General features: G+C 37.6%; 2 protein-coding genes across 3 annotated transcripts; both read left to right on the top strand.

The window, feature by feature from the left end:
* Window positions 1-98: 98 nt before the first annotated feature.
* LOC121948963 (fibroblast activation protein, alpha) lies at window positions 99-16,719 on the top strand. Of its 2 annotated transcripts, XM_042494534.1 has the most exons (27): window positions 99-615; window positions 805-886; window positions 1,992-2,081; window positions 2,196-2,290; window positions 2,388-2,462; window positions 2,606-2,658; window positions 2,776-2,848; window positions 3,112-3,232; window positions 3,325-3,479; window positions 3,647-3,744; window positions 7,516-7,645; window positions 7,748-7,786; window positions 7,874-7,972; window positions 8,070-8,140; window positions 8,239-8,292; window positions 8,430-8,554; window positions 8,723-8,776; window positions 9,487-9,585; window positions 12,399-12,468; window positions 12,563-12,757; window positions 13,628-13,682; window positions 13,778-13,877; window positions 14,377-14,435; window positions 14,541-14,613; window positions 14,764-14,837; window positions 15,025-15,175; window positions 16,643-16,719. In XM_042494534.1, exons 1-26 carry the CDS (start codon window positions 613-615, stop codon window positions 15,124-15,126), a joined length of 2,244 nt encoding a protein of 747 aa, XP_042350468.1. In that variant the 5' UTR covers window positions 99-612; the 3' UTR covers window positions 15,127-15,175; window positions 16,643-16,719. The 2 variants fall into 2 exon arrangements, with proteins under 2 accessions (XP_042350468.1, XP_042350467.1); XM_042494533.1 differs by lacking the exon at window positions 16,643-16,719 and having other exon boundaries at window positions 15,025-15,498.
* Window positions 16,720-16,784: 65 nt separating this feature from the next.
* Window positions 16,785-18,573, top strand: gcgb (glucagon b). The gene is made up of 4 exons (XM_042494535.1): window positions 16,785-16,870; window positions 16,974-17,079; window positions 17,933-18,088; window positions 18,327-18,573. Exons 2-4 carry the CDS (start codon window positions 16,985-16,987, stop codon window positions 18,445-18,447), a joined length of 372 nt encoding a protein of 123 aa, XP_042350469.1. The 5' UTR covers window positions 16,785-16,870; window positions 16,974-16,984; the 3' UTR covers window positions 18,448-18,573.
* Window positions 18,574-22,826: the final 4,253 nt, after the last annotated feature.

The following is a 22,826-nucleotide window of genomic DNA, read 5'->3' as shown; positions in this document are numbered from 1 at the left end:
GGGGCGTGCACAAACGTGTAAGTTATATTGCAAATATATATATATATATATATATATACACACACATATATACATATATATAATTGTGTCCACTGTCTGATTTTAATGCTTTTATTTTGAAATTACATGCAAACAATTAACCAACATAATTATAAAAAAAAAAAAGGTGACTAATTAGCCTACTTGTTCAACACTTTTATTGCTGCATTTTCGCAATATGTCGAACTCTAGCCGACTTCTGCTCTCACATTTCTTGAGGGAATGACTTGCGCCGTCGGTGAAAAAGCCACTTCCTAAATACCAGCAAGTTGTGCGCTCTTGGAAAGTTGTGCACACATCAGGGAGGCATCTCTGTCTGTCTGGTGTCGGACTCCTCACAGGAATGCAGCGGGAAGTGTGAGAAGCGCTGCTTCAACTAAAAGTAGGACTGAGTTCGGTTTTCTCATGTTGCCATATTTAGTTTAAAGCCATTGTTTCGGGTTTTTGGGGGGGGGGTTTTGTATGAGAGTATGTTAACCAGGCTGCTTGTCCAAGAAGTCACTTTAATCTTCACACCATCGACCGTCAAGGATTGTTAAAGACTGAGATCTTCAAGGCGACTTCTGCTGCGTGATGGTTAGTAATCCATTTATCAGTTTGAATAGTGAGGAAAAGTAAAATACAAATAAAACGGTACATTACTTACTGTGGATAGTGTGTAGCTCAATGCTGGGAATAAAATGACTACAGAACCTGCAGCGTCAGCTTGTGCTGTGTGATTTTAAGAGGACGATATTTATGAGACTTTTGTGTCACCTTTCACAGGGCTGCAACAAGGTGCTGTTGGGGGTGGTGGGGGCGGCTGTCGTCATCACGTTAATAACGATCCCTGCGGTTTATTTCAGCAGTAAGTAATAGCGCAGGCCTGTCCGTGTGTGTGTGTGTGTGTGTGTGTGTGTGCGCGCCAATCAAGTATTACAGACTTTTTTTGCGCATGGCTCCTATTTCAGGTTTGGATGATATTTGTTTTCTTGCTGTCAAAATGTATTTTTCTTTGTTATCCGTTTGTTTTGTTTTATTTATAAACGTGTTTATATATATTTAAATATGATGATTTATAAGTGACTCTTAGGTGGATAATCAGTGTTATAGGGCGCTTCTGGACGTTATAGCGCCACCGCGTGACGCACAGATGAATGCGTGTCATCAGTTTTCATTTCTGATCTGACAGCAATATTTTTGTTTTCTGCAGTGGTGAAATGTGAATGACTTCATTAATTTAAGCACTGCACTTGGTACAATTTTGCAATTTTGCACTTTACATTTTGGAGGCAGTTATTGCACTTTTCCCTGAGTTATATTTATTTGATCACTTAAGTAACTTCTTATTTTACAGATTCATATTAATATTGATTGATAGATTATTATTTTATATTATAGGTAAAGCTACCCAGCAGGTAAAAGAGCCCACCTTGTAGCTGCAACATTTAAGTGATGTACATATCATAATGTGCATCATTAAGTAAATTCTAGTATTAAAATACATATAAAACTGAAAAGCCCCATCCTACATAGTAAGTGTTTTTACTTTTGGAACCTTAAGTATGTTTTAATGTTAATATTTTTGTACTTTTACTTGAGTAAAATTTTAAATGCAGGACTTTTACTTGTAACAGAGTATTTTTACAGTATCACTGCTTTTACTTAACCCCCATCCCAACAACATATTTTTCTTAGGCTACTTATTTACTTCAGAATCTACTACTGTAGAAAACAACCATTGTAGCACAAAACTTATTTCTCCTCAAAACATTAGTTATGTCATTAAACGTTGAAGTGATGTATTTCTGACTTACCATAGAAAACAGCAGGTCATAGATAGAGCAAATGACGAAATCTGTGTCTCTTTCGTTTATATCTGTCTCCTTTAAAATGACTGTCCTGAACTGACTGATGTGCACTGATATCACTGATGGCAACAAGCCCTAAATGCAGTGTGTGCATCATTTCAGAATCTGGCGTTACCAAGAGGCCATTCACCATCCAAGATTACTTCAACGACACCATTAGATGGAAATCCTACAGTTTGTATTGGATATCAGGTATCACCGCTGGGCACATAACCTGCAGGCTGTTCTTTTGGGCAAGATAATATATAAATCTTCACATTCTGTGCAAACCTCTCAAAAGTATATTGATTTTCTTTATGTCTGCAGATAAGGAGTATCTGCATAAAGAAGTAGACGGGAATATCTTCCTCCACAATGCTGAAACAAATGAGCAGTCACTATATCTGAGCAATTCAACCTTTGTAATATATTTTTGTTTTTGTTTATAACAATAAACATACGTTTTTCAATAATAACACACATTATATACTAATGTTTCCATAATAATTTTCATTGCAGGCCCAAGTAGATGCCAAAGATTACATGTTGTCAGGCGATTATAGATACATCGCTTTTGAAAGCAATATCACAAAGGTGAGAAACTCCCACTGAATGTTTCTAGTTAACTTCGCGTGTGTGTGTTTATGTGTCTGTGTGTTTGTTTTTTGCAATAGCTATACCTTTAGTTGTGGTTTTGCAAAAGTCTGAAAATGTGTTTTGTGTTTGCAATCCAACAGAAATGGAGACATTCATTCACAGCCTCTTACTCCATCTATGACAGAGAGAGTTCGTAAGTTGTTGCCTTTTACGGTGATACAGAACATCATTTATAATCATTTGGGACAGGCACATGAGGGTAGCGATTCACTTGATGTCACTCTCAATTATTTTTCATATTTCTTTCCAGAACATTTGTTTCGCCTGTGAATCTCCCACCTATTGTGCAATACTTTGCTTTTGCCCCAACAGGAAACCAATATGTAAGTTTATATCATGTTATTTTACACCCTTGTTATCACATTCAGTTGAAATGAACAATATTACAGCTGGTTCAGCACCACTGACTTTGAAATATGCTGCCTTGGCATGTGAGGCTACATTGGAAAGGTTGCATTTAGCAAAATAAATATGACATTCTGCTATTAAGTGCATCTGATGAAGTAAAGCTGTTAGTCTGAGTGCAGATATGCACTACATTTGTAATTAAGATCATTAAAAACTATAACTACATTTTCCTTTGCAGGCTTACGTCTCAGATTACAACGTTTTCTTCAAATCTGATGTCACTGCTGAAGCTGTACAGCTGACCTACAACGGGAAAAAGAATGAGATCCTTAATGGTGTTCCTGACTGGGTGTATGAGGGTAAGTAACTCACTGTATTTTTTTAGAGACGTGCATCTGCATACATCTCTTTAAGGATGATGGTTAAAGATTTTTTCTTTCAAATATTTCAGAGGAAGTGTTTGCATCAAATGGAGCCATATGGTGGTCATCAAGTGGAAAATTCTTGGCCTATGCGGAGTTTAATGATACAGAAGTTCACAAAGTGGAGTTCTCTTGGTTTGGAGCTGACCAGTATCCTGAAACAGTGGCTGTTCCATACCCAAAGGTAGGACGTTCATGTGCTTTTCGTAAACATGCAATACTCTTCCCTGTAGTCAGTATTTATGTACATAGCACAAATATATGTCACACTATACATAATATATCCTCCTCACACTCTCATGCTATACAATTATTTATCACCAATGTTACCTTTGATTGCATTTGGTGCAGGCTGGATCGCCCCTTACCAAAGTGAAACTGTTTGTGGTTGATACCACAAATCCGTCCCGCCGCTCTCAGGTGTTCCCCCCTGTGTCTGTAGCTTCTGGGTCTGTATATTCTTTAGCTCATAGCATTGCTTAAAGGGAAACTTATTTTTTAATTTATTTTTTTAGACATGGACCCTGTTTTCTCATGTTTTCGTGTCCAACTCGCATAGGGCTATTACCTGGGGACCGCAGTTTGTTTGTTTTTTTTTGTGATCTCTATCCCGTGTGAATCTACCATGTTTATATTTTGTGAGGTAAAAATTCAGGCACAAATTAATGTCCATATATTGCCAAACACATACATTGTGTGATAATATTAGTAGAATCAACATCTGGACGATTTGGGGTGGTATTTCCTTTTCTTATTTTTATCCGCACCTCTTTTCTGCCTCTTTCTCAGTCGACAATTACGGAGCCTGCAATTATAAATGAAAGTTTTGACAGCATGCAGGGTGCAGGGGGCTTATCTCGCGACACAGCTAGCTCAGATCAATTAGAAAAAGGAAATCCCGGGAGCTGATGAAGTGAACGCAACTCTCACGAGACAGTGCGAGATCTAAGATGGCGGCACGCGGCTGCTAGACTAGCCAAACAAACTTTTTTCCTCGGACACGAAACTTTTTCTTTTCTGTATTTCTGCATCTTCATTCTCCCCCTTACTCGGATTATAATACCAAACGACCTGGATCACCTGGAACAATACATCGACGAGTGTTTCCACAGACTTTGCACCACGAACAGGAACAATACACAATCATCCGGCAGATCCGCATCCCCTCCAAACTCAAGATCCCGACGAGCTTCATTCTCCGGCTCAGGTACACCACCATCCCCATCCCCAAAACCACCATGCTACACGGAGGTAAGCGACAGGAAAACAAAACACTACAGCTGTCCGCCAACTCATCACCACCCAGCTCACCTCACTGCCGACAATAACGCAATCAAAAAAACTATTCTTGACTTACAAGCACGCAGCATGAGGGGCAAGCTCGTCTTTACTGGCAGTCCTGAAGATGACCCGAAAAAATCAGTGAAACACTTCCTGATCCATCAGCTCAAACTCCCCTCCGACACCTTCAAAACCATCACATCCCACCGTTCACCGCACGGGTCACAAACTCCGTCCAATCATCACCATTTTTGAACATTGTAAACAAAAGCAACGGGCTCAGCGTCAAGGCAAGAAGCTAAAAGCAAAGGACTATGGACTCAACGACCAGTTTCCAAAAGAAATCATGCGACGCCGCAAACAGCGTCACCCATCCGAAAACGTGATGTCAGCGGGAGAGAAAGCAGCGCTCACAGTGGACAGACTTTACGCTCATGGACAGTTATTACCTGACATGAACATAACCTCCTGGCTCCCCCAACACACACACACACACACACACACACACACACACACACACACACATACACACCCCTGTCCCCCTCCTCTTTTACATGGATTCATTCTTAGTAAGGACTATCATTCATTATTGTGCACACACACACATACATATCAACATTAGTAGACACATAACATCCATTGTGAAACGTCTGTTAAAGTTTGTATCATGGAACATCCATGGATTTGGTTCTCAGGCAAAAAAAAAACAACAAAAAACACAAATATTCAATCACAGTGAAATAATACAAGCCGACATTTGTTTACTACAAGAAACACTTCTTTCCCACCATAACAAATTAAAATCATCACAATTCAGTCAAGTATTCTCATCCAATTACAACATAAAAAATAATAATAATCATAATAAACACAAAAGTCCCATTTATTCACAACTCCACCATCACAGACCCGGAAGGATATTTTATCATCATTAATATTTCAATCATTAATAGCCCAGTCACTATTGGTAATTTGTACAGCCCAAATATGGACGACCCTTCCCTTTTTAAGAAATTTTTCTCCTCCATCTCCAAGAATTTGAAATGCCCAATATTAATAGGAGGCGATTTCAATACAGTCATTAACCCATCAATAAATAGAAGTAACACCTTAAACGCACCTGACAATCATCAGAAACAAGAAAAGTATCCCCATGGACCCTAAATCAAAAAAACAACACAAACATTACACAATGGAAAAACTGACTCATGGACTACATCTCTATGGAAAACCTAGCGTACACCACCCAACACAATGCAACAGAATCCCTCTCCATCTGGTCACCTGTCATTAACATTTTACAATCCTGATCTATTTGTCATCTCCAATTCCCTTTTTTGGTTGCCTGAGAACCAATTACAATTCATACACCTACTCATGAAAACATACATTCATAGAAACACGCACACGTACATGTTATCTCTGTCTTTTATCAGAGCACTGTCTACAATCATCTATATGTCTTTGATAGTGGTGATGGTGATAAATGATAATGATAGGTATTAATTTAAGGGAAGGAATGTAAACGAAGCCAAAAATATGTTTTATCTAACTGTCATCTTACTATTATTATTGATAAAACTACTACTTTTACTATTTTTTGATCCTTAGTACTATTATTGTTATTGTTGTCACCATCATCATTGTTTGTATTTATCATAACTCCTGTTAATACTGAGGAAGGTGTCACCCCCACATTATACAATCACAAAAAATGAGCATCACAAAAATTTGGGAAAGATAAACAGAGGGAGGGGAAAGGGTTGGAGGTGGAAACAAGGAGAGAAGTTGGTTTTTTTTTTCTTCTTCCCTTTGTGCTTTCTGACCTCTTTATTCACCCATTTAATTATTTATCTAATTATTTAATTTTCTACTTACCTTATATCCCTTCTACATTTTCTCCTTAGGCTTTACACTTCCCTCACCCAGTTATTTTCCAAACCATTTACCATTTACACAGACACACACACACACACACACACACACACACACACACACGCACAGCCTTTAACACCCTCAACATCACATGTGACAGTATGCCCTTAGTTCCTGCTTGTTTCTGTCTTTGTTGTCCTGAGTGTATTCACATAATGTCGTGTTCTTTAATGTACTGCATCACTAAATAAAAAAATCAAAAGGAAATCCCGAAAAGATGATGAGATGTATGACATAACCATGTTTGGCAGAATCAGCTTAAAAATTAAAAGAAGGTTAACTCTTTACATCAAAGCTGGTGGTGCTGTGCAGTGTTACTGTGTCGTTAAAAATGGCTGCGTGCATTATATTTGGAGATGTTGTCAGTAAATATGAGAAAAATACAAACATTGCTTCTCCCATGTAAATGGGACGCATGAAACACAGACATCTGAGCAAAATGTCTAAATCACATGAGGTCCCCGGTAAATATGTTGTTTTCTGTACTCCAGTCCAACAAACTCTTCCTCGTACATATCTCTCCAGCTCTCGCTAATGTTTCCGCTGTTGTTTTTTCTGCAACAAGTCATCTCTTGTGAGATTTCAAATCAAGACTCTTGAGCAAGACCTGTTCAAAACAACAAACAGATCAGTGGAAGGTAAAGAAAAACATTTAAAGCAGGGTATTTTCCATATTGTTGTCAGACACTTAAATTAAGAATCTGAGCCTGTCAGTGGCAAAAACAAGCACTTTAAGTGGATGTAAATTGACAGTGCACGGTTGCCCATAGGCATCACATTACAGCCCGATTCGCCGCTGCGGCTGCATTGATCTCTCTCAGTTCTGGACAAATTTCAAAAGCTGTTGTCTCCGCGAGTTACTTTAACACAAAAACATGGGAAAATATGGTCCAAGTTCAAAAATACTTAGGTTTCCCTTTAAATCGAGATGCATTGGAAGCAGAGGCAAATACAATATCCTCATGGTCTGCTTTACCTTGTCACTTTCTGTTGCCTTTGCTCAGTGATCACATGTTGTGCTCAGTGACCTGGGTAACAGATGAACGCGTCGCTGTGCAGTGGGTCACAAGAAAACAGAATTACGTGGTTGTGCAGATCTATGACTTTGATGGGAGCCGCTGGCAAGAAAAACAGGTAGCTGTCACCTCTCTGCCGCTCTGCATCACAACATGTGTTGACTTCATCGTCATGTGACGGATGCTAATGAACTGTAATGAATGTCTCTTCTCTCTATAGAAATTTGAGCAAACAAGTAAGACAGGCTGGGTCGGCCACGTAAGTTTCCGAAATGTTACCACCATTGACTGTGAATAAATTGTTTAATTTGGTTAATAACAATAATCATCATCTTTTTTTTTTCAGTATGTGCCCTTACCTCTTTTCTTTGCTGAAGATAAACTCAGTTTCTACAAAGTGATGAGTGACACTCAGGGCTACAAACATATCCATTATGTGAAAGATGTAAGTATTTTTCAATTTTAAATATATGTGTGCAAAATGCTCAGTAGCTTTTGTCATGTCTTCAGCGCTAAGTGTTGTATTCACTCCTTTTTTGAAGGGCAAAGCAACACCTATTACCTCAGGGAAGTGGGAAGTCATCTACATCTCCAAATTAACAAAAGATGCCATGTGAGTGCTGATGTCTGACATTTCTTGTAAAGTTACAAATATAAAAACTAAAAACTAAATGCATGTAAATCTCACTTGAGTGCACTTCTTTCTTCCAGATATTTTGTGAGTAATGAGTACCAAGGAATACCTGTAAAGATTAATCTTTACAAGTAAGGAATTCCTGTTATCTGTGTGATATATTCTAACAGACACATTCACTGAAGCTAATTTGGATCCTATAAACAATTAAAAGGAGCACACTAAATGTAATATGATATCAAATTGGATGATGTCGTCTGCTTATCAGGGTTATAATTGGAAGCAGCCCTTCTGCTCCCCAGTGTCTCACCTGCGACCTGCGTAAGGACAGGTGTCAGTACAACTCTGCTTACTTCAGCTTTGACGCCTCTTACTACCGAATGGACTGCTACGGTCAGTTACACATCCACATTTCCTTTTAAGCAATAACTCATTCACGGTCCATGGATTGGGCTTATCTGTTTTGGATGAACAATAATCTGAGTGAAGACTTCTGAAGACAAAAATAAGACTTGATGTATAATCAACTGTTTGTGCATATTCTGTTTTTGTCTTTACCAGGACCTGGGTTGCCCCTCTACACACTAATGGACAACAGGGGCTCAACTCCAGTAGGTCTGTATACTTAGAAACCCCAAGCCTATTTTTGAATTATTGATTCTATCTGCATTATTTTGTCTTTAATTTATATCACCAACTTACCAACTTACAAATGTGCCAAAATGCTAAGTTGTTATTATTTACATAGGATTATTTTCATGAAATGACAGATCTGTGCTTATTCGTATTAACCCTTTGAAGCCTAAGAAATTAGTTTGATTTCTTTCAAAAACATGAGCAGAAGGCAACGTGCAACTAAACGAGACATGGCCCAATAATTTGCAAAAAAATAGTTTAAAAAAAAGCTACAAAAAATTAATTAGAAAATATGCAAAAATATTTTTTCTGTAAACTAACTTTATATATATGAAAACATTATAATTACAAATATGATTTTCCAGACATTTTTCTCTATTTTTGGATAATTTTATGATAATCCTCCCATTTAAAAAAAAAAAAAAAACAAACATTTTTTTAGGTAAAGTTCTTGTCACCTTTTACAAAGCATATATTCAATCTCCACATGTAAAAAGCTAATGTTGGGCTATAAACAAACTACATTATGGTTGATTAGTTGGTTCATGATGATGTTCTGTAGTGTCATTTAGCCGATTGTTAACAGCCACCCTTTTTAAGACATCTAAAAGCCTCAAAATTCAAGAGTACGGTATTAAATTATATTTAATTATTAATAATTTATTACCGATTTAATTGTCTTTCTTCAGAGCTGGCCATTCTGGAAGAAAACAAGGCACTGGAAAATATTCTGACAGAATTCCAAATGCCAACAATGAAGTATGGCACACTAAAGGTCGCAGGACATGGTGAGTACAGCTACAGCAATTATCATCATTCATCAGAATGGCAGACGAGATTAAAAAGAACAAATCCATCCCTTATCATATGAACACAGCACTCATAAGAGTATTGCTTAAATCAAATAAGGACCCAACTCACTGCACAAGTTACAGGCCCATCTCCCTAATAAACACCGATATCAAAGTCATCAGTGAAGCTCTTGTAACCGCAGAAAAAGCATTTGACAAGGTAAACTGGACATTTCTCATAAAAAAAAATTGGACAAAATTTGGTTTCGGGCAGTGATTTATACATTGGATTGAAACATTTTATAATAAACCAAAGGCATCAATCATTACTAACAATCTCATCTCACAAAACTTCACACTCCATGGAGGCACCAGACAAGGGTGTCGGCTTTCACCTTCACCATTTGCACTTTTTATCCGAACCATTAGCAGCAGCAATACGACAAGCCCCAGTATCTCAGGTTATCTGCACTAATACAGTAATACATAAAATTAGCTTATATGCAGACGACATACTCCTATTCCTACAAAATCCAGACAGATCAATCAAAGACCTCATCAAAACTGTCAATAAATACTCCCAACATCTCTGATTACACAATAAACTGGAATAAATCCACCATCTTACCAATAAATGGAGACAGGTTTAATACCACACCACAAATTCCCCGTTTGCCGGCCACTACAGGTAACATAACATATTAAGGCAGAAAATTTTCCTTCAAACTGTCAGAGTTATTCCGCCTAAACTTCACACCACTGCTAAATCAATCGAAGATTACCTAAACTGATGTATGACACTACCACTCTCTATTATAGGACGCATAGCAACAATATAAATTATGGTACATATTCACAGTGATTCCAATCCAACCCACAGTAAAACGGTTTAATACACCGGACATATTAATTACAAAATTTTATTGGAAAAACAACAAATCTAGAATAAAATTATCCACATTAAAACAATCATAACAAGGAGGACTAGAAGCACCAAATTCCCAATACTACTACTACTAACCAGATACAATACCTTATCAAATGGATTCATGCAACCCATCAGCACCACCCATGCCTTGATAATGAACAAACTGCATGCCAAGACATAACAATTTCAGACATACCATCCATGAGTGACATAAATCAAAAAACACAACTGCCTCAAAAACACTGCAATATCCACAACTCTGACAGCTTGGTGGAAAGTCAATGAAATTATAAATACCAAATTCTCATCCACAATACAAACACCCGTATGGCACAATCCAGACTTCACTGCAAATAAATCACCTCTAACAAGCATTACATGGAAAGAAAAAGGTGTCACACATCTCCACCACATCTTGGATCGTAACACCCTACTTACATTCCAACAGCTCACTGACATATACGACGTTAATAAACAACAATTCTTACAATACATCCAATTAAAACATTCAATCAAAGCAAGATCAATAAAATTGCAAATTCTAACAACTCTCAGAATTATATAAAGTCATATCAACTACCTCCAACTACCTCCATGCACTCTGGCTCTGTTCACCAATACAGCGTTTCTGGCAGCAAGTAACCACCACAACATCCTAACTCCTTGGCTGCACTATTCCATTATCCCCATCCGTATGCATACTTGGTGATATACAGTACATACACTCAACACATGTTCAGTCAAAGTCATAACACCCCTACTTGTAGCCCTAACTATTGCCAAGAAAGCAATACTACTAAATTGGAAAAACAGGAAAAAGGTAAATATTTCACAATGGTTAGATCTCCTAACACAACAGATATCACTGGAAAAACAATCAGCTCTACAATCAAAGTAACGTGAACAATTGGAAAAAATATATTCAACAGTTCCTAGCTCCATCACATTACCAGTGAGCTGATGCCACAACAGTTATAAATGCAAATACAACTGTGCAGCTGTGGAAGTGAAATGAGTGAAAGGAGAGGAAAGGGAGGAAAGCAGGAAAGGAAAAGAGAAAGATGGTTTAAAAAAAATAGTATGTGTGGGTAGACACGAGTAGAAAGAATTAGTAACGCCATAACAAACTCATCCCATAAACTCTTTCATGAAATGTAACTATACCCAAGCGATCAACACTCTAGGTGTTTGTTTGCATTGTCTTTTGTTTATGTTTGTTTGTCTTGTTTTTGTTTCTTTCTTATTATTTTATTTTATTACTCTTTTTTGAACATATTTATGTTCATAATTGTTGTTTCTTTTTTACTTCTATCCAATATTTAACCCCATATTATTGCTTTGCTGACTTTGTATTTGTATGTATACACTAAATGGTGAATAAAGGGTCATTATAAAAAAAAAAAAAAAAAAGAAAAATCTGCTATTTTTTGGTTTCAGATTGTAACCAACTTTTTGATTTCAAACCAATTTATTTTTGGTTGAAATGGTCTGAAAGGTGAAAAATAGGTACAGAAACTGGAATTGAACCTGTTCCATGTTGGTGGAAAAGTGTTATTTTGGACCAAGCGCAGAACAAAGACGATGAAATTTAATGGCGGGCTGATGGGCTGATTGCGGTCAGGTGTGCTGGTAGGCAGAGTTCAGGTGAGCGGCGAGACAGGAAGACACATGCACAGGCACAGAGAAATACACCCTGGACATCGTAGACACAGGAGGAGTAGGAAACACAAGGCAGAGACAGGCAGTCGTGACCATGACGCATGCATTTTTTTTCAGTATGTCTGAAGACATACATGGATATTGTCAGATATTGAATGGATATAATTGGTTTTATTGGAACAAAACCTGGAACTTAAATTTTTCTCTTTTTTACCCCCAACAGATCTTTGGTATCAAATGATGTTGCCACCAAATTTCAAGAAGTCAAAAAAATATCCTCTTCTCATTGATGTGTAAGTTAAAAACACTTCTCTGCGCTACATCCCAGAATAATTCATTGAGCACTTGTTAACATTTGATAATATATGCTCCTGCTGACCTGTGCAGGTATGGTGGCCCCTGTAGTCGGCAGGTGGACTATCGTTTCAAGCTGAACTGGGGCACATACCTCTCTAGTGCACACGGGATTATCGTCGCCAGCTTTGACGGAAGAGGAAGCGGCTACCAAGGTGATGAAATCATGCACGCAATCTACAAGCGCCTTGGGACGTTCGAAGTGGAGGATCAGATAACAGCTGTGAGGTAAAGTGTGTATGAACATCCAAGCACATCTGTAACATGACATGCACAGTGAAGTGATCTCATTTGTTATGTCAAATAATAATAATAACTTTATTTATATAGCACCCTTAAAAACAGAGTTTATAAAATGCTTTGACAAACAAAGCAAAGCAGAAATGGGATACAATGAAGGCAATGCAACAACAAAGAGCCAAACAGTCCTACTGAACACAAGTAAGATGAAACAAGGGTAGAGTTAAAATAAAATTACAAGAAGAGGACGAATAATGCAAGATGCAGGATGCAAAATGTCAATGTAAAATAAAACAAACAAAAAGAACAAAACCAGTAAAAGCAATGAAACCACACAAAAAAGGAAACAGAATAAATAAAACATAGATAAAATAACTAAAATAAATGAAAAGATGACATCACATAAAAGCATGTCTATGTTTTAAGAAGTGATTTTAAAGAAGTCAATGATTCTGCAGCCTTATCTCCTCAGAAGCCGAGGGCCCTCATGACAAAAGCACGGTCACCTTTAGATTTAAGCCTGGACTTCTGAGCAGCCTGAAGGGCCCCACATAAGGATCTAAGGCTGCGAACTGGCTCGTATGCCATCAACAATGCTGTTATGTAGCTTCAAGACAGACACGGACACGCTTTAAAAAAAGTGATCAGTAAAATCTTAAAATCAATTTTAAAACCATGAGCCAACGGTGACAAGCCAGGCTTGGGGTGGTGATAGGGTGATGTGTTGTCATCTATTAAAATCAGAAAGAACAAGTGAGAATTATGCCATGATATTTATAAATAATTCATAATAAAGGTATATGTATTTAGGGTTTTTTTTATTTTATTGTCAACTAATCAATGATCTCTGTGTTATAGGAAATTCATTGAGATGGGTTTTATCGACAAAGACAGAATAGCAATTTGGGGCTGGGTAAGTTGCTCTCTCTCTACCACTCTCTACATACTTGACTTAACTTTTATTCACTGTTTTTACATTTACTAAAATTATTCAATGCTGACCTGCAGTCATATGGTGGCTACGTTACCTCAATGGCCTTGGGTGCCGGAACAGGACTCTTCAAGTGTGGAATAGCCGTTGCCCCAGTAGCCAAGTGGGAATATTATGGTAAGTGTACACACATACTGCAGTATGTATTTCTACCGTCTATGCTGAGAGGATGATATTCCTCATTGGATGTTATTGTAAAGTACTTCTACACTGTCAGACTCAGGATAGAATGATAGACAGGTTTTTTGTATTGAAGTTGATGCACCAGCACCAAAGATCTCGTATTTTTTATTCCATGCATTCTTGACCTCTTGAACTCCATGGCTAGATCACGTAAGCTGCCTTCATTCTAACTACACACCCCCCATTTTCAGATTTATTTATTCATTACTCCCTCTGGAGACAAAAAAGGCTGTATACATTTTCCTCAAGACCTGTCAACTGACTTTTATGTTTATATTGGTTATACACAAATTATTGGTTCATGAATACATTTTTAAATAATTGTGGTGCATTACTTTTTTGTAGATAGACGTACAAGCAGTGCATGAGAGCATCTTGACTTTGTTTAGCAGGTGCTGTATAACTGTGATATGAACTGAGTTTTCTTTTGCAGACGCAGTGTACACTGAACGCTACATGGGCAAGCCCTCTGAGAATTCAGACTCTTACAAAGTAAATATTGAACAAGTCAGCTCTCTCACAATAATCTTTTTAAACTCATGTACCAGCCTGACTTAAGACATACAGCACTAATAACATGGATGTTTCTTTAAACAGAATTCTACAGTGACATCCAGAGCAAAGAACTTCAAAACAGTAGACTATCTATTGGTTCATGGCACAGCAGATGGTACGTTTCATCCAAACACTCTTTGTAATTTCTGAGCATGTGTTTCTCAACAGTGTACACGGTAACACAGTAAAGCCGTGCACAAATGGACCCTATTTGCCTTGAGCTTTGATGTTAAGTCACGTAGTAAAAGCACTGTCTTTCCTGTAGACAATGTCCATTTCCAGCAGGCAGCACAGATCTCCAAAGCTCTGGTGGACGAGCAAGTGGACTTTGAGGCGATGGTAAATATTGGCCGAGGGAAGTGGGACTAATATTGGTCTTGATGGTGTTGATAGTGTGAATGAAAGTTTTAAATGGAAACAATTGCAACATGTTATTATGCACAGTCTAGAATATTAATGTTACATGTTACATGTAATTCAGAATTTAAGAGTCTTTGCACTAATCTGATTTTGGCGTTCATTGCAGTGGTACACAGACAAGGACCATTTGCTCAGAGGATCAGCCTACCATCATATATACACCCTCATGAGCCACTTCCTGCAGAAATGCCTTGTTACTTCCAAATAGATGTGAAGAATGTGACAATAAACACAACCACCGTTTTTTCTCCTAATTTGTACGTATATATATTTTTTTATTTTTCCGATATTCTGAAGTATCAGGTTTAAGTCTGTACATTTGTTTTTATATGTGCAATGGATATTCGATTGTTACAAATGTGCATTTGTATTTTATACTGATTTAAGGAACCCTTTCTAAACTAGCCAACATTCAAAACATACTTAAAGCCATTGCATGCATTTATGGTTAAAAACATGTTTTAATGTGAATATGATATAATACAATATATCAGTTGCGCTACACTGTTTGTTGTATGTTGAGTGTTGCATTTGTGTTGCAATTATGTTTTAATAAATTAACATTTTTTTTTTGAAGATATACCTTTTATTATTTGTATATTTTTTAGTCCAAATTATTTTTCTAAACAGCCTCCCTATAAACATAGATTAGAATTAAAATGAATTAAATTTCAGTGTGCAGGATGTTATGGGATATAGTATATTGGAGGAAATGATATTTGTGATATGTATGTTTTCTTTAGTGTATAATAACCTGAAAATAAGAATACTGTTTTTGTTAGCCTGGAATGAGCTGTTTATATCTACATAGGGAGCGGGTCTTTGTCTACAGAGATGGCGATATTGCACCAACATGTTTCTATAGCAGGCCAGAGCATACAAACCAAACACTGATAGAGCCATTCACATTTTTCGATTTTCCGAAATTCACATCGGCCACTGTAGTTAGAAGCAGCTTTGGAAAAACACAGGTTTTTTAAATGCTTTATTCAGTGTTTTCACTGGTCTTTTGACGGGCCTGTTTGTCTTGAAGAGGAAGAGACTTCTGTGGGTAATTTAGCTTCCAGTAAAAACCTGAACATTTGGATCTTAAGATATCAGACTAAATAGGTTAGCACACGTCAGCAAGTGGTGGGTTAGCTGCCCATCGGGTACGTACTTAACGGTGTTGGAGAAACACTGATTTGTAACATGAAACTGCTTTATTCACTGTTTGTACCAGTTAAAGTCACATTTGTTTTGAGGAAGAGACCTCTGCAGATAATTTGGCTTCTGGTTCAAAACCTCCTAAACAACAACCCCTTAAAAAATTCTGCAATCCTCACTACTAGATGGCACTATATCCCCTTACATCCTACACACTGCTTCTTTAAGTTATGCATATTTTGTTTCTCTCAATAAACAACCAACATGTTTTCGTTTGGCCATTTAAATAGTAACATAAAGTCATAGTAAACATTATGAAAACAAATTTAAAGCTTACTTCACATGCAAGAAATACAGAGAAAATAATGGTGAGAGATTGCATCATTAACATAAGTATTCATTTTTGTTTCATGACATTGAGAGACAATAATTTGAATACATGAGTGTCAGTTTTTGTCATCGTTGTTTATTTTTTTGTTTTGTTCTTTGTTCAGGGCAGAGGTTATGTTTGATTGTGACACCTAGCAGCTTTTAGCAGCCAGATATTGCTGTTTAGCTTTTTTCTTTTTTAAACAAAGTCAAATAGATTCAGTGGACTGAGGCGGAAGCTGACTAATGGGTTGAGAGTAACAGGATATGGTGAGGTATCAGTGACGGGGGAGTCACCTGAGAGAAAACTCCTCAGCTCCACTATATAAGAGAGAGCAGATCAAGAGGGGACCATGAAACAGCTTCAGAAAGAAGAAGGGCACCAATCACGGCACTTTACAATCCTTCTCCCAGACGTTCAACAGAAAGGAAAACAGGTGAGAATTGATCCTTTTTTTTACCATCCTGCTTTCAAACATCTACATGAGAATTTATTTATATTACTGAAATATTCTCACAGTGTCTCTGTTCATCTTTCAGAAGCCCACACAATGAAAAGCGCTCACTCTTTGGCTGGAGTCCTGCTCCTCATCGTGATCCAAAGCAGCTGGCAAATGCCTGACCAGGACACAGACCGAAACCCAGTGTAAGATAAGCGCTCTTATTTTTTTATTCATTCATTGTCCTAATACCTCCCTATAGGAAAGATGCTTTATGAGAGGATTAGTAACGTCTCACCATGAGAGTATTTGGTGACATGAACCGCAGCTGCAAAATAAGGGAAGTACATAATTGAATGGTTTTAACATAATTGAATGGCTCAGATATTTTGAATATGCCTCTGTAGCAACTACAACTTTTTGTTTTATTCTTTTAATTTTGTGTTGATTTTTTTTGTTGAGAGGGCTCCAGTTGGTCAGACATTTTTAAAGACAGACAGACTGCCACTGACTGGTCCATGTGCTGCATTCAAAGTACCAACATTTGACATTAGAGGAAGAAGATCTACTGTACTGCAAATAGACCAAATATCATTATGTCAGTTGAAATTTTTAATGAGTAAAATTGATTATTATTTGCATTTTATTATATGTGAGATGATGTGTTTTTAACTGTAATGTATTTCAATGCTTTGGTTTCATTTTAATACTTATTTCTTTTAGCTATAATGTGGTGTCTCCTGCTGCTTATCAGGCTGCTGATGCAAAGCTCAGTCTGCAAAGAATCTCATGCAGTGTAACTGAATATTGCAAATTTACTTTCATAATCACGGCATCAACAAGATGAGTAGTGTTTGTTGGATGACAATGATGTATCAGGATAAACAGACGTGGTGTGGTGAAGTCTTCAACATGTAGAACTCTCCTATAGGAGCCCACATGAGAGAGAGGGGACAGACAAAAGGGCTGGGTGGCTAGGAAAGGAAAGACATATGACAGGAAGGAAGAGGTTAAGATGCGAATGTGTCAGTGTAAGCTTTATTATCTCCATAATTTTAGGTTTTTGCCTGAAAACTCTATGTTGGCCGAACCCATTGAGCTCTCAAACATGAAGAGACACTCAGAGGGAACATTTTCCAACGACTACAGTAAATACCTGGAGACGAGAAGAGCGCAAGACTTTGTCCAGTGGCTAAAGAACTCAAAAAGGAACGGGTGAGTGTGTCCTTTTCTTAATGGATCACTTCAACTTCACAAGTCTGCCTTTAACTGCAGTAATACCGTAGGTATCCTATCGTTTTATCCTATTGTGTATTATGTATTTGTTGTGCTTTTTACCTTGCTGTGCAGCACTTTGGAAACATTGTGTTTGTTAAAATCATGCTATATAAATAAAGTGGAACACAATTATGTGTTATGTGAATGTATCATCCAAATGCATCCGTCCCTTCAGGAGCCTATTTAGACGCCACGCAGACGGCACCTACACGAGCGATGTGAGCTCCTACCTGCAGGACCAGGCGGCCAAGGAGTTTGTGTACTGGCTGAAGACTGGCCGAGGCAGGAGAGAGTAAACTTAATCAACAACACCCTGAATAAGGCAACAGTTCACACTGACACTGTGCTATTATATGTTTTACAATCTGTACTAGACTTTTTTTCTTGGTCATGCTATTAAATTCCCCTCATAAGAAGCACTGTCGGCCCTCAGTGGTTAAAGGAAATGTAGTCAGAATGCAAAAAGCCTGTTTTAAAGTGTGTCTTAATCATAAATGCAGTGTGACATTCTAATCAGTCACATTACTATTAATTTTTTCCCATTTTTTCCATCTTCATTTTTGCTTAAAATGTGTAAGAACATTCTTGATAAATTATTGATCTGATCTGCAATGATTACATCTGTAGATAGTCTCAATACCTTTCCGTATTATTCAGATAAAAGTCATATTTAGTTTTCAATAAAGAAACGTGTACAATCTATGAGTTCCCTCTTTAAAAAATTAATCCAAGTACCACTCAAGGATCTATATCTCAGTGTGTATGTGTACATCTACACACACAAATACATCTCAGAAATACATGAAGATGATCTTTGAGGCACAGGATTCACCTGCTAATGTCCTTCAAGAATTTGAAACTTTAATAAACAGTAGTTCCAACGAGAACATTTTCTACATTTTTGATTAGAGAAGAATAATAAAAAGCCGGTGCACCAATCATGCTCTCCAAATCCTCCTGTTTATGGAGGCAGAACCAAAATCAATAAGCACATCCCTCCCCAGGGAGAAATGTGCTGTGGGATTTCTACCAGGTAACAGGATGATGTGTGTCACCTGTCAGGTGTTCACTGGTAAAGATCTCCCAGAGATGCTCTGACAGCACACCAAGGAGGGTTATGCTAAATGAAATCACGTCAGTCAGCTCAACACTGACTGGGTTGACACTCTTGAGTTGCTCCTGGCACTGAGACAAAACAGGTATTCACATGTGCCAGCAGCGTGACATGTTTTGGGATATGTCACCTCTCTCAGCTGTCAGCTGTAGCACATCAAACCATCTGTTGATTGGAAGAACCTTTGCCCCCTTGAGTCTATTTGTAGGCCTGAGGTTTAAAATTAATGGCACTGTTTTCTGTCATTTCATCCCCCATACAGGTATTATGGCAATGCAGTGTGATTACGCATTTGCACCTATTATTTGACAGTGTGCAGTGGTGGATGTAGTATCCAGAAGTCATAGCATATGCACAGATATCCTCCCAGCAAATGACTTTGGTAAAATTAAAATCACCTATTAAAACAAAGTCTTGGAGCATTTAATATGTAGCACAAGTATCAAAAGTAATTTTGTGATAATAAATGTACTTTTAAAAAGTCATTATATAGCATGTCATCCAAAATAGCTTTAAAAAGTCTTTCATCATCAAAAATTAAAAAAAAAAAAAGTCATGTTATATTTGGTCTAAGAGTATGTCATCAGAAATAGCACACAATTGCCGTAGTATAGTATGCTGTTTAAAATAGCATTAAAAAATTAAAGTATACAATTTAAAATAGCATAAAAAGTCAAAGCATAGTATGTCTTCCTAAACAACAACCAAAAATAGTCATAATTTAGGATTCTAGTCAAATAGCATAAAAAAGTCATAGTATAGTATGTTTTCCAAAATAGTACAAAAAGGTATGTATAGTATGTCATCCAAAACAGTATAAAAAGTCATAGTATACTATGTTGTCAAAATTGCAATAAAAAAATCAAAGTATAGTATGTCATCCAAAATAGTATTAAAAATAAAAAAAAATATATATATATATATACTTTGATGAACTTGTCCTACACAATTAATCAGATCCAGTTGAAATTCTATCTATATAATCTTAAGACCTTCCTGATTTAAAGTTATCAAACCGATATTTTATCTTATTTTTGCCATAAAATAACATTTGGCTGTAAATTCAGTCAGTTGACACTGACCGTGATATTGCAGAACAAATTAAGACATGTTGAGTTTAGTGACATATCGCTATGACCAATAAATCAGGCGAAGTGGTCTCGAAAGATGCAAAAGCAGTATCGGCAGATGGATCTGTCAAAATTAAGGAATATCGGCCTGTCTCAACATGCTATGCTATGTTGTTTTCAGCCCTTTTTTTGACATGTCGTATTTTGACATATCGTATTGCTTTTTTGGTCATTTGGCAACATTCTATGTGATGGCATGTCTTGGCACAACATTTTATCAGGTTTTCAGCTGTTTTCAGCTGCTTTTGGGATGTCATTTTTAAAAAAATTTTGCTATACTATAGTATTGCTTTTTGGGTCACTTTTTTGACATTCTATATTAGGGTTTATTTGGCCGTTTTTGCAACATTCTATGCTATTGTGTGTCTCAACATGATATTTTATGAGGTTTTCAGCTGTTTTCAGCTGCTTTTGGAAATGTCATATTTTGACGTTTGTCTCCATACTATAGTATTGCTCCATCCATCCATCCATTTTCTCCCGCTTATCCGGAGTCTGGTCGCGGGCGCAGCAGCCTAAGCAGGGAAGCCCAGACTTCCCTCTCCCCGGCCACTTCATCCAGCTCTTCCCGGGGGGATCTCGAAGCGTTCCCAGGCCAGATGAGAGACATAGTCTCTCCAGCGTGTCCTGGGTCTACCCTGGGGCCTCCTACTGGTGGGACGTGCCCCGAACACCTCAACAGGGAAGCGTCCGGGAGGCATCCTTTATTTAGAGGCCTTAATTAGATGCCCAAGCCACCTCACCTGGCTCTTCTCAACGTGGAGGAGCAGTGGCTTTACTCTGAGCTCCTCCCAGATGACCGAGCTTCTCACCCTATCTCTAAGGGAGAGCCCAGCCACCCTACAGAGGAAGCTCATTTCGGCCGCTTGTACCTGCGATCTTGTTCTTTCGGTCACTACACAAAGCTCGTGACCATAGGTGAGGGTAGGAACGAAGATCGACCAGTAAATTGAGAGCTTTGCCTTTTGGCTCAGCTCTCTCTTCACCACGACAGATCGGTGCAGAGTCCGCATTACTGCAGACGCTGATCCGCCTGTTGATCTCCTTCCCTCACTGGTGAACAAGACCTTGAGGTACTTAAACTTCTCCACTTGGGGCAGGAACTCATCCCTGATCTGGAGGGGGCACTCCACCTTTTTCCAGCTGAGAACCATAGTAATGCTTTTTTATCTTCATTTTTTCGACATGCCATATTATGTTGATTTTGGCTATTTTTACAACATTCTTTGCTATGGCATGTCTCAACATGATATTTTATGAGGTTTTCAGCTGTTTTCAGCTGTTTTGAGAAATGTCATGTTTAGACATTTTTGACATACTATAGTATTGCTTTTTTGGTCATTTTTTCGACATGTCATATTAGGATGTTTTTGGCCGTTTTTGCAACCTTCTATGCTATGGTGTGTCTCGACACGAGATTTTATCAGGTTTTCAGCTGTCTTCAGCTGCTTTTGGTACAGTCATTTTTTGACATTTTTTGCCATACTATAGTACAGCAACATTCTATGCTATGGTGTGCCTCAGAACGCTATTTTATGCAGTTTAAACTGTTTTCAGCTGTTGAGGACATTTTCTGTAATTTTTCACCAGACTATAGCCTTGCTTTTTGGATCATTTTATCGAAATGCCATAATATGCTTTTTTTGGGCCAGTTTTGCAACAATCTATGCAGTCACACCTGTCCCAACGCATATCCATGCAGTTTAAAGTTGTTTTCACCTGTTTTTGGAACATGTCATTTTCTGACATTTTTCGCCTTGCTTTTTGTGGTCATTTTTTCAACATGCCTCATAAGGGTGTTTTTGACCATTTTTGAAAGATTATATTCAATGGCATGTCTTAGCATGCAATTTTCTGAGGTATTCAGCTGTTTTCAGCTGTTTGGGAAATGTCACATTTTGGCATTTTCAACATACTGTAGTTTTGCATTTTTGGTCCATTTTTCGACTTGCCATGTTTGGCATATTTTGGATGTTTTTGCAGCATTTTATGTTATGGCGTTCCTTGGCATGCTATTTTATGTGGTTTTCAGCTCTTTTCAGCTCTTTTGGGGAAATGTCATACTTTTAGCAAATTTTTAGCCATACTAAAGTATTGCTTTCTTGGTAATTTTTTTCAACATGCCATATCAGAGTGTTTTTGGCTGTTTTTGCAACATGCTATGCTATGGAGTGTCTCGACATGATATTTCATGAGGTTTTCAGCTGTTTTGGGGAAATGTCATGTTTTGACATTTTCGACATACTATAGTATTGCTTTTTTGGTCATTTTCGACATGCCATGTTAGGGTTTTTTTGGCTGTTTTTGCAACATTCAATGCTATGGTGTGTCTTGGCACGCTATTTTTATGCAGTTTTCAATTGTTTTCAGCTGTTTTGGGGTCATGTCATTTTTGACATTTTTCACCTTGCCATGCTTTGCTTTGGGGTCA

The sequence above is a fragment of the Plectropomus leopardus genome, chromosome 10, assembly GCF_008729295.1.
Source record: "Plectropomus leopardus isolate mb chromosome 10, YSFRI_Pleo_2.0, whole genome shotgun sequence".
Lineage (NCBI taxonomy): Eukaryota > Metazoa > Chordata > Actinopteri > Perciformes > Serranidae > Plectropomus > Plectropomus leopardus.
The sequence above is the reverse complement of the archived record's forward strand: the minus strand, read 5'-3'. Positions and strand labels throughout refer to the sequence as shown.